The 16,447-nt window shown below is 39.9% G+C and overlaps 1 protein-coding gene across 1 annotated transcript in view; it reads left to right on the forward strand.

Annotated features, from left to right (window-relative positions):
- The window catches only part of NPY (neuropeptide Y), an 83,132-nt gene that overhangs the window by 5,363 nt on the left and 61,322 nt on the right, over positions 1-16,447 (forward strand). The window contains exon 3 of the mRNA XM_077271873.1: positions 795-875. Within this exon, the coding sequence (XP_077127988.1) occupies positions 795-875 (81 nt within the window). The remainder of the gene's footprint in view (positions 1-794; positions 876-16,447) is intronic.

A 16,447-nucleotide genomic window follows, 5' to 3' on the forward strand; every position in this document is an offset into this window, starting at 1 on the left:
TTTGGAAATATTATATGCATCAAATTTATCTCAGATTTGAAACATTTTATTGAATCTCGATTATTATATTGCCATATTTAGAATTTTCTTTTGACATAGGATCAGATAGGATTTCTTTCACTGAAGTGTAGATTCAGATCAGATGTAGTCAGAGAGAGATGAGTTTGCGGCATTTGCCCTTGTAGTCTCTTTATCAAGTCATTAAATAACAGGCGTTGATACATTTCTAGTAGAAGATTAGATTCAGGTCACTGTCCTATCCAAATATCCTGCCTAAGATAGAGGGGTTTGGTGGCAAGCCCCCCTATACTGTACCCAAATGTCCCATTAATCCTCATCACAGCTAGAACGCTGTTTTTATTTTTTGGAAAATACTATGGCATCTCATATATAATATCTGTAGCAACATATTTTACCCTTCTGGACTACAGTCGATTGCAACAATATTGATATACATGTACGTATCATTAAGTCATCAAATTACAGTAAATGCATCTCATTTTCCAAAAAAATAAAGTTGCATGAATTATATATATACATGTGTATATATAAATAAATATATATAGATAGATAGATGGATAGATAGATATATCCATACTGATATACTGTATATATATATATACATATATATATATTTGATGTTGTTTTACAGTAAAATAATCTTTGAAGATTTGATTTTTTTAGACCAGTAGAAGCGAAAACGTCATTTTCTTCAGTTGTAAGGCTTCATATTTTTTCCATTTCACAACTACCTCTAAACTTGTGGTATTATAACTCTGCTTTTGGTTTATCAGATATGGGAAGAGATCTAATCCTGAAGCAATGCTGTCAGATGTTTGGTGGAGAGAAAGCACAGAAAACATTCCACGATCTCGGTAAGAAGAGTTTTAGTAATTGCAGAATTACAAGACTGTGTGCAAAACATAATTTATTGACTATTCTAAAGTGATTGAAGAACTAATGACAAATTGACATTATTGTACAATCTATTATATATTATATTTATATTATGCATTGCTCATACAGCGCCATTATTCCACAGCACGTTAGAGAGATATTATCATCACTGTTCCCATTGGGGCTCACAGTCTAGATTCCCTATCAGTATGTCTTTGGAGTGTGGGAGGAAACTAAAGAACCCAAAGGAAATGCACGCAAACACGGGGAGAACATACAAACTCCTTGCAGATGTTGTCCTTGGTGGGACTTACACCGTAATATAGGGTCAAGGCCCAAATTTCTCTCTCCTTTAAATATCATACAGCATCAAGAATAAATTTAAAATATAACTTTTAATTATATCATTAAAAACTACCTTATATAGAATTAGTGATCAAGTGCAGGTGCAGTATAAAAAATTCACTTATCCACTATATGTCCAGCTGGACCAAATAATATAGGTATACCAATGTCCCTTTTAGAAGACAACCTATATCATACAAAAAATAATCAGTTCCAATTCTGGTCAACATCTAGATTGGATACCAGATCACATAAATTCATAGACCGTGAGATTAGATCAAAAGAATCCAATGCTAAATCCATAAAGCACTTATCACGGTCTCCATGTGGACATGCTTGCTTGGGTACATATGTCAAATTCCACAGTGTTTATCAAACAAAATAATTAGGAACGATCTCACCCATCAGCAGTTCAGGTACCGTCGTTATTTTCTCAACAGCCGGTTTCCATAGGAGTGGGGCACTCTCAACCTGTTATGCCCTGTAAAGGCTAATACGGCCCTGTCCCCAATAACTCCCGCCCTTACAAGGGCAGTCCACAGCTGACCCTTACAACATCAGCCCTACTTGTCCCTGTGTGTCCCAACGCATTTCATCAATTCTTAGAATCATCAGGGGAAGTCCACACTCTGTTAGGGTACATAGCTATTTCTAGAAGAAATGGGGGTTCTCTCTCTCTGACTCTCAGGCTGACCATGGTGACCATTGACAGCCTGAGAGTCAGAGAGAGAGAACCCCCGTTTCTTCTAGAAATAGCTATGTACCCTAACAGAGTGTGGACTTCCCCTGATGATTCTAAGAATTGATGAAACGCGTTGGGACACACAGGGACAAGTAGGGCTGATGTTGTAAGGGTCAGCTGTGGACTGCCCTTGTAAGGGCGGGAGTTATTGGGGACAGGGCCGTATTAGCCTTTACAGGGCATAACAGGTTGAGAGTGCCCCACTCCTATGGAAACCGGCTGTTGAGAAAATAACGACGGTACCTGAACTGCTGATGGGTGAGATCGTTCCTAATTATTTTGTTTGATAAACACTGTGGAATTTGACATATGTACCCAAGCAAGCATGTCCACATGGAGACCGTGATAAGTGCTTTATGGATTTAACATTGGATTCTTTTGATCTAATCTCACGGTCTATGAATTTATGTGATCTGGTATCTAATCTAAATGTTGACCAGAATTGGAACTGATTATTTTTTGTATGATATAGGGTGTCTTCTAAAAGGGACATTGGTATACCTATATTATTTGGTCCAGCTGGACATATAGTGGATAAGTGAATTTTTTATACTGCACCTGCACTTGATCACTAATTCTATATAAGGTAGTTTTTAATGATATAATTAAAAGTTATATTTTAAATTTATTCTCGATGCTGTATGATACCTTGGTGGGGCTTGAAACCTAGGATCTCAACAGCTGAAAAGCAACTGTGCTAACCACTGAGCCACCTTGCTATCCTGTCCATCTCCCATTGACCTTTTTTTCACTCAAATTATATTTATTTTCATTAAACAATAATATACAACAAGAAGAGAACAAAAATACGGTACGAACAAATAAAACTATAAAAATAAAAAATAACTCTAACCTTTTGACTTTAAAGATAAAACAAATGATAATATATGCTAAAACAATGTCATAAATAAAAAAAATGATGAAGACTAGATCCATTCACAGGTCCATCATTATCCATACAGAGAGTACTCCAAATGAAACAACTGAGAACGTTGCGAAATGTTATAAAAGGGTTTTCCCTTCCAAATCAATAAGTCTCCAGTCACTCTGCATGACTGTAGACTTATGAGTCCCCCCCAGTGCATTAACTGAGCGCTGCGGGGATTGGCTGGTTTCTGTTACGCATACTCCCGACCGAGCTCATCTAGTAAAGTCCTCGCTCCATACACTTGTTTTGCCCCGTCTACATAACCTTCGGTCCCGGCTCAGAAACTGGCGAATCCCTGCCGTGCACAGTGCGCGCGCTGGATGGATTCATAAGAGTGACTGCAGACTTATCGATTTGGACCGCACAACCCTTTTAACAATACAGATGATTGTCTCGCACCTTTGCTGAAGGCCAGTGACGTGATCCGACAGAGTGAAATGAGGTTTGCCCATCTGTGCATCCTTCATGGCTGAATGGCTTATGCTGGGTGCAAACTTTAGATTAGAACCGTTCAGGCTCTTAGTTTTGGAGACGAGTTAAATAGATTTTGTTTGCAGTATTTCCCAGTTAAACCGTGTATAATCTCGCTTGGTCTCCAAAGTAACATATTTCTCAGCATGTAAGACATCTTTTGTATATCCTCTCTGGTTTCTAAAACTAGTTAGCTATGGTCAGCACTTAAGATTGAGTCAGAAAGAAACGTATCTAAGGGGATAAGAGTTATTACCATAATAAAAGAGATTGCTGGAGGTTAAAGACATCTGCAAATATTAATGGAATGTGCCAGCGCCATATTTACGTCAGTTCATATCAGTCTAGTTTTATAAAGCTGCAAACTGAGATAACCAATATGTCACACAGTCATACCCAATGTATCCTAACAGTTGACATTCCTGATGCATTCAGTCCCAGTCTAGAAGCCACTTGTGCATGCAAAAAATAAACTGGAACATTCCCGTCTCTCTAAATAGACAAAACTACAAGAAAATTGATCATGCCTTTTTAATTTTCTTCTTTTTACATGAAAAATCGGGCAATTTTCATAACAAGAGTATTTGCCATAATATAGAGCAGAAGGATAAAGCATTTATGAAATTATGTATTATCAGTTAACCTAATAAGGAAGCAAGAATATTTCTACCATTTTCTGATATCTGTTTTTTATAACACTACCTATGAATGTAATTACAGGGGATATGCTCAGAATTCGATATGCTGAATGTCAAAAAAGTCTGTCCAGCATAAGAATGAAGGGTCTCCTTTTTTAAGTCAGAAGCCGTGCCACCCTTATTCATGAACAATGTCTGACGTTGCATTAAAATGAATAGAGCTGCAATACCAGATACAGCCTTAAGACCATGTTCATACATTCAGAATTTGATCAGTATTTCACATCAGTATTTGTAAGTCAAAACCAGGAGTGGGTGAAAAATACAGAGGTGGTGACTAGTGTTGAGCGATACCGTCCGATACTTGAAAGTATCGGTATCGGAAAGTATCGGCCGATACCGGCAAAGTATCGGATCTCGCCGATACCGATACCCGATACCAATACAAGTCAATGGGACTCAAGTATCGGACGGTATCCCTGATGGTTCCCAGGGTCTGAAGGAGAGGAAACTTTCCTTCAGGCCCTGGGATCCATATGAATGTATAAAATAAAGAATTAAAATAAAAAATATTGATATACTCACCTCTCCGATGCAGCCTGGACCTTACTGCTGTGAACCGGCAGCCTTCTTTGCTTAAAATGAGCGCGTTCAGTACCTTCCATGACGTCACGGCTTCTGATTGGTCGCGTGCCGCTCATGTGACCGCCACGCGACCAATCAGAAGCCGTGACGTCATCCCTCATGTCCTAAATTCCTAGACGGGAATTTAGGACCTGAGGGATGACGTCGCGGCTTGTGATTGGTCGCGTGGCAGTCACATGAGCGGCACGCGACCAATCAGAAGCCGTGACGTCATGGAAGGTGCTGAACGCGCTCATTTTCAGCAAAGCAGGCTGCCGGTTACTACCAGGGCGCGTCAGAGGGTGAGTATATCCCTATTTTTTATTTTTATTCTTTATTTTTTACATGGATATGGATCCCAGGGCCTGAAGGAGAGTTTCCTCTCCTTCAGACCCTGGGAACCATACACTGGGAACTTCCGATTCCGATTCCCGATACCACAAAAGTATCGGATCTCGGTATCGGAATTCCAATACCGCAAGTATCGGCCGATACCCGATACTTGCGGTATAGGAATGCTCAACACTAGTGGTGACGTGTTTTTATTATACTTTTTCTCTAATTGTTCCATACTTGGTTTTGGCTTACAAATACTGATGGGAAATATTGACCAAAGTTCTGTTGTGTGAACGTAGCCTAAAGAAAAGTGTAGCACTGTTTGCAGGCAAAACAGCAAAAGTGTTTTATTTATCTTGGTCAGCCTTAAACAAAAACTAATTTGTCAATTAAGTCCTTCATTTATCTATATTTTTGTATTGTATCATACTTTCTACAGGCTATAAAAGAAACAATATCAAATTTAAGGTCCTTTATATATTCTTTTACAAATGTGACTACAGTTAGTCCACTGCTGTCTTTGTACATCTTCTGACTTGCCTTTGAGTACTTTCAAATTGTTTACCTTTTGATATCTATTACCTGTCATTTCAGATATTTTTTCAGTGTAAATTGTCGTGTGTGTACATGAGGATCAACACTATTTCTGGTCATTATATAACTAGGCTGCATTTTAACCAGTTTTCCTCTCTGCAGGCCCTATCTCAAATTTTCAGTAGTGATGAGTGAACCTGTGAATGTTCGGGTCTGACCAAAGAGATAAAAAAGTTTGGTTCGGGTACCAGAACCCGGACCTCATTCACATGAATGGGGGCAGAACATCCATTGTTTGCCACGCTGTCATCTGCATGACAGTGTGGCAAACACTGGCTCTGATCGACGGTAAGATCATTACTGCCAGTCAGAGCACTGCGGTTCCCACACTGAGAGATGACAGTGTGAGCCGGGGGTAAAAAGTTTACCTTCTGTCACAGGTGTTGGGCTGATGGGACTACTAATCAGCCTACGCCTGCTGTCACTGATTATAGTGAGAGCAGGTGTCGGCTGATGCAGCCAGTGCCTGCGCTACAAATATATAAATATTTTTGGTAACTAGCATGGCAAAACTGACAGCTGCAGCCTACAACACTCAGCTATCAGCTTTATAAGGGTTTGATATCAAGAATAGAGGGGTCCCCATGCCATTTTTAAAATTATTTAAATAAATAAATAAATAAAACGGCATGGGGTCCCCCTATTTTTTAAAACCAGCCAAGTTAAATCAGGCAGCTTGGGGCTGGTATTCTCAGGCTGGTAATTGGCCGTGAATATTGACCCTCACCCTAAAAATAGCAGCCTTCAGCCAACACAGAAAAGGTACATATATTACATGAGCCAATTCTGGCACTTTGTCCATCTCTTACCATTTGCCCTGTAGCAGTGACAAGTGGGGTTAACATTTGTGGGGTTGATGTCACATTTGTATTGTCAGGTGACATCAAGTCCATGGATTAGTAATGGAGAGGCATCTATAAGATGCCTCTCCATTACTAATCCTATAGTCAGATTGTAAATAAACATACATCCAGAATAAAGTCCTTTAATCAAAATAAAAATACACAGTTTTAATTTTTATTTAAAATTAAAAAGCAAACTTATACTCACCTTACGCCCATTCCATTGAAACCCTTGTCCGCTGTAAAAAGCAGAAAATAATAAACAATAATACTCACCTAACGCCCATTCCTTTGAAACCCTGGTCTCCTGTAAAAAAACAAAAATAAAAAGCAACTATATCTCTCAACTGTCCCACATACAATCCAATGCCGTAATCCATGAATGCTATAAATGGTTTTCAACCTGGACGGTGCCAAGATGCGATCGTTAAGGCTGAGAATGAGCTGCTGCGAGTGTGACCAGCAGTGATGTCATCAAGGTAAGCGGGGGGAGATTAACTATATGTGCCTTTTCTGGAGTGACAGCGGGCTGCTATTTTCAGGCTGGGGGAGTAATATCCATGGCCCCTTACCAGCCTGAGAATATCAGCTCCCAGCTGTCAGCTTTAGCACTCTATTTTTTAATTATTTATCTAAATAATTAAAAAAAAACGGCATGGGGAACCCTCTGTTCTTCATAACCAGCCATGACATAGCTGACAGCTGTAGGTTGCTGCCCACAGCTGTCAGTTTTGCCATGCTGATTATCATGCTGTCACAGCGTGGGAGCCACATCGCTCTGACTGGTGGTAATAATTTTGCCACTGAGCAGAGCCACCGATCTTTCTTGAGCTGTCATGCAGATGACAGTGTGGAAAACATCCGATGTTTGGGATGCCAAACCCTGGAGAAGTCCGTGTTCAGTATCTGTGCCCAAAAGGTGGGTGTTTGGTATGGACCCTGAACTTTACTATTCGGGTTCACCGATCTCTAATTTTCAGTTCTTCTAAGCTAGTGGGTAGAAATTAGTTGCTATGATCCCTCCCATACACAAGACACCGAAAAAGAGGAATTTGTTGCACATCTTTCTTTGTTATAACATGTACATGAGTAGAAGAAGCAGTCTAGTTGAAAAATATATAGCAATACTGAGGACTGTAGCTGTGAATCCAGCACTAGGATAAGCTGAATCATTCATCATTCACTAACTGCAGCACAATCATACTGTTCTGTTTGTGCTTACTTTCCCACTCTGCTTCTCACTCTTATTGCCTTTTCCTCTCTCTCTGTAGGTTTTAATAGCTAGTTGTAACCTGACATGTCATTGTGTTGGTAGTCCATCCTGCATTAACCAAGATGAATTTTAGTTGTTTTGCAGAGTGGATGATGAGTTCCGGAGGCACAGGGCATAGGGAAGGGGAAGAAGTGTGTCATAGGTGGAGTAAAAAGCAGATTTGTCTGATAAAATACATTACAAAGTTTATTATATTAGCTTGCGCTATTTGGTTGCTGCAGTTTGCTGTACTTATAGTGGTCATTTAGTCGTTAAGTCACCTCCCCACCCCACCTACATCATCACGGTGCCACAGCTCGAGTCTATGGAATTCAGCACTGTAATACTTCAAACTATAATACAAAAGCTTTTTTTCTTTTGCACTCACTCTCACATTTGGCCACTTGGTTTCTTCACAATGTGAAATTATCAAGCATAAAATGTTTACATGCTTTCTGCAAGTCCTTTTTTTATATTATGGTACCAGTGTTTTTCCAATCATGTCAGCTATTTGCAGTAATAATAAGTTATATAAGAGACTTATAGTAAATGAGCTGTTTTATATGCCATCTGGACACTGATTTTGACTTCTGTTTTGGTTGCGGATAATTAGTAACTGTAAGTTATGATTAATGTATGGAATCCAATTGTTACTTATATTAGTATTGTGTTGTGAATGAAACTCCATTTTGGAAAGTTTTGATGAAACTCGAATACTACGATCTTCACATGACCCGCAGACTAAATACTTTTTATATACATTTTTATAATTTCATAGGAACCCTAAAGTCTAAATGCCTGAAAAAAAAATCCTATCACTTCCACCATTACCTCATCAATTTTTAAAGGGAATTTGTCAGCAGGTTTTTTATATTTAATCTGAGAGCAGCATGATATAGGACAGAGACCCTGATTTCAGAGCTGTCACTGCTTAGTGTAGTTTCAATAAAACATTTTGTTTTATCAGCAGGAGATTATCACTAGAATGATACTTTTCTCATGTATGTAGTTCTCCTGTTCTGTGCACCCGCCCCCACCACTGATTGGCAGCTTTCTGCCTCTGCACAGTGTAAGCTGCCAATCAGTGGTGTGGGTAGGGTTATAGAGAGCTCAGCATTCAGAAAATTGGTAAATATGCAGCAGAGAAAACAGTGATTTTATCAAAACTACAGCAAGAAGCTACATTATCCCTACATTATGATGCTCTCAGATTACATAGCAGAAACCTAGTGGCAAAATTCACTTTAAGTCCTGTTTACCTCATATTATGATCACTAGGAAATATACTGTATAAAGAAATCTTTGTGTCCAGAGGAGTAGCCATGTCCCCCTCCTCTGCACTGTTAATGTGTCTGGCTGTAAGATAACTGGCTAGGGCAGAAGCTTCCTTTCTCTGCCCAGTCTGTAAAATCATTAATCCATCTCCCTTGGTTAAGCTTAACCCTTGAGCCATCCTTTAGCTGAAAGTGGGACAGATTAGCAGAAAATTATCTCTGTTTTCTCAGCCGACTTTCTACAAGATTATGGCCCCGATTCATCGAGACTGGCATTTTTCATGATGAAGTGCGCGCTGCAGTAAGATATGACAAATTCATTAAGAGGTATCCATTTACCTCTTAATAAATTTGGTACATCTTATAGCTGGTGTGCGGCAGCAAAAGAAAAGTGGACCACTCAGGGATTCTTGATAAGTATGGTTGGATGGGCTATGCATGCCCGTGCCCCTTTTCACTAAGCCTTGCCCACTTTTCAAAAAATTGTCAAAGCTGGAGTATAAACCCAAAAAGCTGAAAAAGTTTTGCTCAATAAATGAAATTTTAAAACATTTTAAGCAGTTTTTTTGGAATAAAAAAGAAACTGAGATCCAATCATATCAATGTATAAAAATAAATATTATTATGAAACAATAGTTATTGTAAGCAGTGGATATGCAATGAAAGCTAAAGATCATGACCAAAAATGGCAATCTGATAGACCCAAAGTGGATATCAACATTTAACCCCAAATATTAAAATACATACAAAATATAATAGATGGGGGTGTATACCTGAGCCTGTGGCCAGTAGCCTCCAGCTACATCCACAATATATGCCGAAACGCGCATCGGGTGGGCGTATATCATGGATGCAGCCTGGGCTGCAGGCTCAGGTATACATAACCCTCTATTATATTTTGTATTATATTTGTATTTTTGCTCTATCAGATTGCCATTTTTTGTCCATGATCGATTTGTGTGTCTCCATATAGGGATTATTAAATCCTACAAAAATATTTAGAATTGAGAGTCCTCAGTGGTTGATACCTTTTAATGGCTAACTGAAAAGATGGTAACAAATTGCAAGCTTTCAAGACTACTCAATCCTACAATACACTAGTAATGATTGACTTGCACTTTATTATGCACAATACATGAGTCATGGCTATACGTGGACATTGAGATCAGATGTAGCACATTTGACTAGCACAAAAGGACCTATATGGGATTTTTTTCACTTCAATATGTATAGTCATGCCTGAATGCTGATAACCTGATTAGATTAACCAACTCATGAATTAGCATCTAATTACTTGTTTCCATCATATTGTCCTATAGAGTTACATACATAGTACTCTTACTATACTATATAGACTAAACATACAGGCATATCATCTGACATTAGGTCCCCTTTTTTTCTCATATTTTCCATATTATTATTCTATTTTTCTTCATTATTAATCCTTTCTCATTATATGTGCCTCCTTTAGCTTTCATTGCATATCCACTGCTTATAATATCTATTGTTTTGTAATAAAACTTATTTTTATACATTGATATGACCGGATCATGGTTTCTTTTTCTTTCTTACAAGTGATTGCTCGCCCTTCGGGCGCATGCTGTGATTATGAACCACGCAATGGGGTGTAACCACGCAGCAGACTGACCCCGCAATGGGGTGTACCCACGCACCAGACTGGTGTACACTCACCGGCCACTTTATTAGGTACACCATGCTAGTAACGGGTTGGACCCCCTTTTGCCTTCAGAACTGCCTCAATTCTTCGTGGCATAGATTCAACAAGGTGCTGGAAGCATTCCTCAGAGATTTTGGTCCATATTGACATGATGGCATCACACAGTTGCCGCAGATTTGTCGGCTGCACATCCCAAAGATGCTCCATACAAGGCAGGATGGATCCATGCTTTCATGTTGTTTACGCCAAATTCTGACCCTACCATCCGAATGTCGCAGCAGAAATCGAGACTCATCAGACCAAGCAACGTTTTTCCAATCTTCTACTGTCCAATTTCGATGAGCTTGTACAAATTGTAGCCTCAGTTTCCTGTTCTTAGCTGAAAGGAGTGGTACCCGGTGTGGTCTTCTGCTGCTGTAGCCCATCTGTCTCAAAGTTCGACGCACTGTGCGTTCAGAGATGCTCTTAGGCCTACCTTGGTTGTAACGGGTGGCGATTTGAGTCACTGTTGCCTTTCTATCAGCTCGAACCAGTCTGCCCATTCTCCTCTGACCTCTGGCATCAACAAGGCATTTCCGCCCACAGAACTGCCGCTCACTGGATTTTTTTTCTTTTTCGGACCATTCTCTGTAAACCCTAGAGATGGTTGTGCGTGAAAATCCCAGTAGATCAGCAGTTTCTGAAATACTCAGACCAGCCCTTCTGGCACCAACAACCATGCCACGTTCAAAGGCACTCAAATCACCTTTCTTCCCCATACTAATGCTCGGTTTGAACTGCAGGAGATTGTCTTGACCATGTCTACATGCCTAAATGCACTGAGTTGCCGCCATGTGATTGGCTGATTAGAAATTAAGTGTTAACAAGAAGTTGGACAGGTGTACCTAATAAAGTGGCCGGTGAGTGTATGTGCAGACTGATAGCAAACATAAATACTTGGTATACCTCTCCTGCCACTCCTACCTTGTGTATGAAAAAGCTCTGTAGTTAATACTGTTCGGGTAAAGCTATCCGATAGTGCTATCCATGAAGAAAGTGAATGGGTAGAGCTATCCCATAGCCCTATTCCTAAAGGAAATGAATGGGTAGAGTTATCCGATAGCGCTATTCCTCAATGTTCCTGAGCGTAAGCTATTTCACATGGTTTAGCGCACTTGGGATCTGCCCCCAAGGCCCTGCCCATGCCCAATGTTTGGTCCGCAGACCGCGGCTAGGAGTTAGTCCTGCTTTTGTGTACAAAATGTTTTGGCTTTTGCAATTGTTAAAAAGTTTAATAAAAGACTTCTTTGTACACACAGTTGACAGTAAACCATTTGTATGCGTTAGGAGTAAGTTTACCTTGCTTCTGTGTCTCAAATATTTTGACCCTTATTTGTTGGCTTTTCCTTCCCCTGGAGAAAGCCACATATAACTGCCCATGTGAAAACACTGGGAGAGGCAAATAAATTCCTACAATATCCAAGGACTGTCCCTGAGATTTATTGATGGTCATTGCAAAAGCCAATATGACAGGAAACTGAGGCCGTCGCATCTGGACTGGCAAGTTTTTATCTTTGGAAATCAGGTCAATTCTTGGAATAACATCTGTCTGACCCTTTGCTTTTCCATTTAAAGAAACGGCATGAATAACATTTGCATTTAAGCTTTTCACATAAAGCCTTGTCCCATTACAAAGGCCACACTTTCTGTTAAGATTACGCAGGAGCATAATTTCAGCTCCTGGTTTCAGCTTTAGTTCATGAGGAGGCATCCCTGTGGGATTCAAAGAGTTAAGAAACTCTACAGGGTAATCTGTGAGAATCACACCCTCCTCTTCCGCAATTGTGTCGACGGAGCGATATGTTGAGTGTTCACCTTGAACTTGACTAAGAATTTTGTCATTCAAGGCTTGAATGTCATCATTCAATGGTGTAAGAATTGCTTAATTGGCAATTGCTTCTACCGCTGCATCGGTAATCTCAATTGAGTCACCAAAAATAGCTGTAATTAAATCACCCTCTTCAATAAAAAAAATTTGGGATTTCAATTGTGTCTTCTGGTAGACCATATACATTTGACAACTCTCCATTGCCAAGTTTCAATAACTATGAGTTGTACTCAACTTCGTCCTGAGACGTTCTCATATTCTGTTGTAACTGGAACCATGAAAACTGATTCCAGGATTTTGAGTATTTAATGGTGGACTGTACAATTTGGGCTCTTTTTCCACGTTCCACCATTGGTAGGGTTTGACGAAAGTCACCATCATTTATGAAAACCTTTCCACCAAATGGTCTTTTTTTTCCACATATGTCTTGGAACAAATTATCCACAGCGTTCATATTAAAACTGTGATGTAAGGGGTAACGTTTCTCCTTATGGAGAGTGACATACCATCTCTGGCTTGTCAAGGTAAAGAGGCTTATTCGCCGTGCAATGCTCCTCTGGGAAATATAATATGCAAATTGCCTCTTCTGAGAAAAAGAGGACTTAAACTCTGTAGCGCCACCTGTTGGAAGTAGCGATCCTACAAGTCACAATCAACCCTTTAACGAGTCGTGCAATATGACTTAGGATAAAAGCCAAATCAGTATCTCAATTCGCAGACACGGTGTTTCAGGCTGTTGGCCCTCGTCAAGGGTTGATTGTGACTTGTTGGATCGCTACTTCCAACAGGTGGCGCTACAGAGTTTAAGTCCTCTTTTTCTCAGAAGAGGCAATTTGCATATTATATTTCCCAGAGGAGCATTGCACGGCGAATAAGCCTCCTTACCTTGACAAGCCAGAGATGGTATGTCACTCTCCATAAGGAGAAACGTTACCCCTTAGACCCCAGTCCAGAGCCTCTCACCTAGCCAAATTAGTTCTCATGCTTCACACTGACGAGGGCCAACAGCCCGAAACACCGTGTCTGCGAATTGAGATGCTGATTTGGCTTTTATCCTAAGTCATATTGCACGACTCGTTAAAGGGTTGATTGTGACTTGTAGGATCGCTACTTCCAACAGGTGACACATATTAAAACAGGGAGTCATTGTTACTTCATCCCAAACAACAACAGATGACTCCCTAAGCTCCTTTGCTTGAAGTGAGGTTGGCATAATTTTTGACACTGTGGTCCCATTTGTTGTAATTCCAAGGCCAAACTTGGAATGGTAGGTGCTACAGTTTTGTAGTAATGTAGTCGCCAAACAGTGGAGGCTACTGAGCATTGTACAAAAATACCTTCCCACTGCCTCCTGGGCCATCCAGAAAAAAACAGTGTGAGCTAGTGTCGTCTGGCTGTGATGCAGCATTGACTGCTTGCATATTTGCATCGAAAGCTGATTTCTGAGCTTCATTAAGCATAGCTTTCAATAGCTCAGCTTCCTGCTTTATTACAGCATAATTCAGTTGGTCCAGTATTTCATCTGTAACATTTACTGGAGGTGACAATCCGTAGTCAGCACAGGACTTTTTATTGCTTAAGAGCACTTCATTAATATCACAAAGAGCCAGTTGCTCAGCAATTTCTGGAGTATACCGCCTGGTGTAATCCTCCATAAATTCGGTTTTATATTTTTGCCATAATGCCAATGGTTTAGCTGGTTCCCCATATACACAAATTATAGCAAATAATGTGCAAAGTTGGTACGGCATTTGGAAAACGATTGCATCCGTTATACCGTCTTCCCATTGGGAATCATCTTTCTAAATATGAAGAGAAATGCATGCATTTTTATACGTGTCATGTACGACTCCATTGACAGTCCTTAAGTCAGCATAAGACTTTGCTCCTCTTACGTGAAATAAAAGGAGTCTTAGGTAATACAGCTCACCATCTGTTAAAGAGACTGTATACATTCAGGCAATTGTTTTCCCAAATTGAGCCTGTCATTTTTTCCATCCTTCTGGCACAGCATTTCTATCCCAGACATATAGTGTTCAGTGATTTCACTGTACAAATACTGACGGGCAGAAGCGTCAACTCTGTTTAGCTGAAAATAAGCCTGCAGAGTAGAGTCTTTTGAGTCCGAAATAACCATATCCACATTACCATCTTTGAAAAACACTTGCTGCATGTTTTCAAGGTGAACAGCAAGCCTTTTAATGGTATGTGAAGCATCATGCATTTTATTTTTTCTGATTCTCCACATGCCCTCAGGGATGCTTATATACCGAGAATCTAGGTACATGGCTGGTTCATTCCAGTTTAATGTATCAAACTTGATATTGGCACAGTCCTGTCCTTTGTATACATATTTGAAAAGATATTTCATAATTTTTATTGAAGCACATATCTCAACATTGATTGGCTTCCAATGAAAGTGGACAGTAAAATTACTGGTGTCCCAGCTTTTAGCCCTTGGTGTAATGCAGCATTATGGATGTGATCCATAATGCTGGCATAACTGTTGACACGTAATGCCTTTTGATTTTGTTTTATATATTTGATCCTGTCGGATTCAATTTTGACGTAACTGTCAACGATAAATTGTTGCATCAACTTCCCAGCATTTAAAAGGGGATTGAACTTGTCACGAATGGCAAGCCTGTATGCATAGTACTGCAACAGGGTGATTTTTTCTTGTCGATCTTGATCCACTGGTATGGATAGTAGATGAATGTCACCAATTCCTTGATGTTGCACACTTAGGGCAATTGGAGCTGTCAAATTTATTGTCCATCCACTGTCCCCATATGGGAATAGAAGTTGATATGTAATTGCATCACACTTTCTGTGAAGAAAGCTGATTTGAACAGTTTGGTTTTCACTTTTGAGGTGAACTCTGATGTCTCTATTAAATGGGGGTTCACCTATTGCATTTTGATAAATTATAGCTACTTCATTGCATCTTCGTGCATTGTAGCGCCTCTAGTCATCGTTGTAGTCATTTATAATTGACATTGTTAGTTCAAGTGGATGGCAATTTTCTAATTCAGCAATCCTCTCTTCCTCTATTTCAAATTCACCCTCATCATTGTGAAGGCTCTTGTGAGTGGGTTAATTGCTTTCATTTTCTCTCCAAGAGATGATAGTAGTGCTGGGAGGCACTTTTGATTTGCTTGACTTCTTGTACTTAATGCTTCTTCACTGTCCAAGATATAAATCTGGGCAAACTTGGGAGTACTACCCAGAGCGGGATGCAATGGGACAGTTCTGTGGTAAATTTGTCCATGAATTCGAAAACAGTATGGACCATGCCCAGGAGGTGGTGCCACTTGTGCTCCCATTAATGCCAAAGCAAGTGAGCTGATGCTCTCCTTTCATCAACTTGACTAATTGATCATCCATACGAATGGGACGTAATTGGATGTGCCCTCTCTTGCAGCAGGAAGGGAATGTTTTGTCCTGCGCCATTTCGTCTTTGAAATTTTTAGATTGGCAGAACTGACATCGAAATGTCAGTTCGCCAGCATAGTGCTCTTCAATATGTGTCTCATCCATTTGATTGAGAAGTCCTCTAGCGGCAAATGTAACTTGCCGTTGTTGATCGGCTCTTGCATTTTGGACACATATTTTATCTTGTTCTCTTTTTTTTGGAAATATGTGTATCACTGCGTGCATTGCTTGTCGCTTGTTGTCGTGCAGCATTAGATGCTCTACGTGATTCAGTTACTTCATTCGTTTCTCTTGCTCTGGCCGCCCTCTGTTGGGCTGCATCAACAGTTCTTCGACAGTTCATCTTCTGTTTCATTAAGATGCAGGTTACGCATCCGTATGCGATTCGCTTCTCTACGTGCAGCAGCGCACTCAATTTGATCCATCTTTGCAATTTTGCCTCACACTATTGCCTCAGTGTATTTTTTTGTTCAATACATACAGTATAGACCAAATGTTTGGACACACTTTCTCATTTAAAGATT

The sequence above is a fragment of the Ranitomeya variabilis genome, chromosome 6 (genome assembly GCF_051348905.1).
Source record: "Ranitomeya variabilis isolate aRanVar5 chromosome 6, aRanVar5.hap1, whole genome shotgun sequence".
NCBI lineage: Eukaryota > Metazoa > Chordata > Amphibia > Anura > Dendrobatidae > Ranitomeya > Ranitomeya variabilis.